The following is a 2,031-nucleotide window of genomic DNA, read 5'->3' on the forward strand; positions in this document are numbered from 1 at the left end:
CACAAGACTCATCAATGACCGGAATCAATGACCGGAAAACTTTATTCCGAGAATAATGATTTCTTTCGCAGCTTCACCCAGGCATGACAATGTTCGATAATGAAGTGATGTGTGCCAGTCCGTTCTGATCGCGTTATTACGGTAACAGCACCCGGAAATGCGCGAATATTCACATATTCTTACGTTCGTACAAGCATGATCCAAAATCCGCGTTGCTCGTATGCAGTGCTCCAGTACAACCGGCACCGTAGTATTTCCGCGTCGCATGCCGAAACGCGTTCTGTGGATGCCTGCGCTTTCGCTGTAACGTCTCCGTAGAAACACGGCTCGTAGTCTTTTGTGACATTTGTTGTCGCCGCTATCCCACGTGTTGCAGAAGAGACCAATACATCGCAGAATCCCGCCACCGAGCGAGCTGCATCGACAGCTTGAAGTCATCGCTGTCACTGCAAGATATTGCAATCCTGTAGTCTTTACAGTTCACATCTCCCGTTCCTTCCAAAGGCTATACAATGAGCGAATACTTCTCGCTGTCGGAGTGTGATGTAATTGGCTTTGACTTGGACCACACGCTCTGTCGATACAATTTGAAGGAGACCTCCAGGGTGAGTCGCACTGGCATCATGCATATCATGACACAACCAACGACCTCAAACGCATAATAGGGCTTACACAGTGGCGCAAATGAAATGCATGATTTGTTCAGTCTGCTTTACATTACTGGACCTGAAGCGAAACAGTGTTGACGCGCTAATCTAAAAGATCGATCTATTCGGCGGGCCTTGTTGTGAGAACACATTGAGAAGGCGAGAGGTGTGTCTCCTTTATCTGTCATTCCAGGATCTGTCATGTTCATGCAAACACCTTTTGCGTTGATTTCATCTGACGTGTAGTTTATGGGCAGCTAGATAAACCTTAACTGTATTAGCTCGAGATGAAGCTTCATTTATGGTTAGGCCAGACATCTTCATGTTACTGTACCTTCACATATTAGTAGCCTACTTACATGTATTTCTTCTTCTGTCTGTGTGCAGCTGATCTATGAGAGTTTTGCACGGTATCTGGTGGAACACAGGGGCTATGATAAAGATCTACTTCATTTAACACCTGCTACTTGGGATTTCTGGTGAGAAGACAGTTTTATTAGTAAAATAATTGGGAAGACCTGCACGGAACCAGATTCGTCATTACCAATGCCCATATATACTCAAAACAAACAGATGCAGATGTTCATGCTGAAAGACTCTGGTAGCAGTTAATCGTTCTTTAATAAATATTTAAAGCATTTTACAGTACTAAATAACTATTTACAGCATAATTCAGATTCATAACATCATACATTTCTTATTTCATTTTTGCTGTTAAAATATGCAAATTAAAATCAATGGGACAAATACAATGGAACAATGATACAAATTAAATAAACATAAAGTTTAAAGTTTTTCAGGTACAATAGGTTTATTTAACATCTATTAAGAAATGCTACAGAAATGGAATTATCAAATGTAAAAATAAATCTCTGCGTAGTTTTCACTGTATTATTTAAATATAAATTAAATCTTATTAGATCGATCCAAAGGTTATTCAGTCAAGGGCAGCGAATAATTTTCACTTTATTTTGCTGTTTAATTAACATTCAAATATATTGGCAGCAGCATGTTTATTAGGCTCCACATGAAGGATATTGAGTGCATCATGCACATGCTGTATTGGAAAATTTACATACCGCGATATAGCAAAATCTCTAACAATAGGCACTTTATATGCCACACTGCCAGCCCGTCTTATTATTAGGGATGTAACGATTAACCGCGAGCCGGTTGAATATCGATTTAAATATGTGACGATTCAAATCGGTTGAGATGCTAAACAAATCACGATTCATTTAGGGGTAGGAGTTTATATGAATGTATGTCTGAGGGGAACTTACTGTCTTTCGATGGTATTTTTTCTTTTCCTCTTGCTTCTGTATAATGCATATTAAAGTTCATAAGTGCAGCGCTGCTTTGTTTACAGCGGAAACCAAGGAAA

At 39.7% G+C, this 2,031-nt stretch overlaps 1 protein-coding gene across 1 annotated transcript in view; it reads left to right on the forward strand.

The window, feature by feature from the left end:
• Positions 1-92: 92 nt before the first annotated feature.
• The window catches only part of LOC107710899 (5'-nucleotidase domain-containing protein 1-like), a 4,073-nt gene continuing 2,134 nt past the window's right edge, over positions 93-2,031 (forward strand). The window contains exons 1-2 of the mRNA XM_016515767.1: positions 93-605; positions 1,035-1,126. Coding sequence (XP_016371253.1) covers positions 513-605; positions 1,035-1,126 — 185 coding nt within the window. The 5' untranslated portion in view covers positions 93-512. The remainder of the gene's footprint in view (positions 606-1,034; positions 1,127-2,031) is intronic.

This window comes from Sinocyclocheilus rhinocerous, unplaced genomic scaffold, assembly GCF_001515625.1.
Source record: "Sinocyclocheilus rhinocerous isolate Xijiao unplaced genomic scaffold, SAMN03320098_v1.1 scaffold4493, whole genome shotgun sequence".
NCBI classification, from domain to species: Eukaryota; Metazoa; Chordata; class Actinopteri; order Cypriniformes; family Cyprinidae; genus Sinocyclocheilus; species Sinocyclocheilus rhinocerous.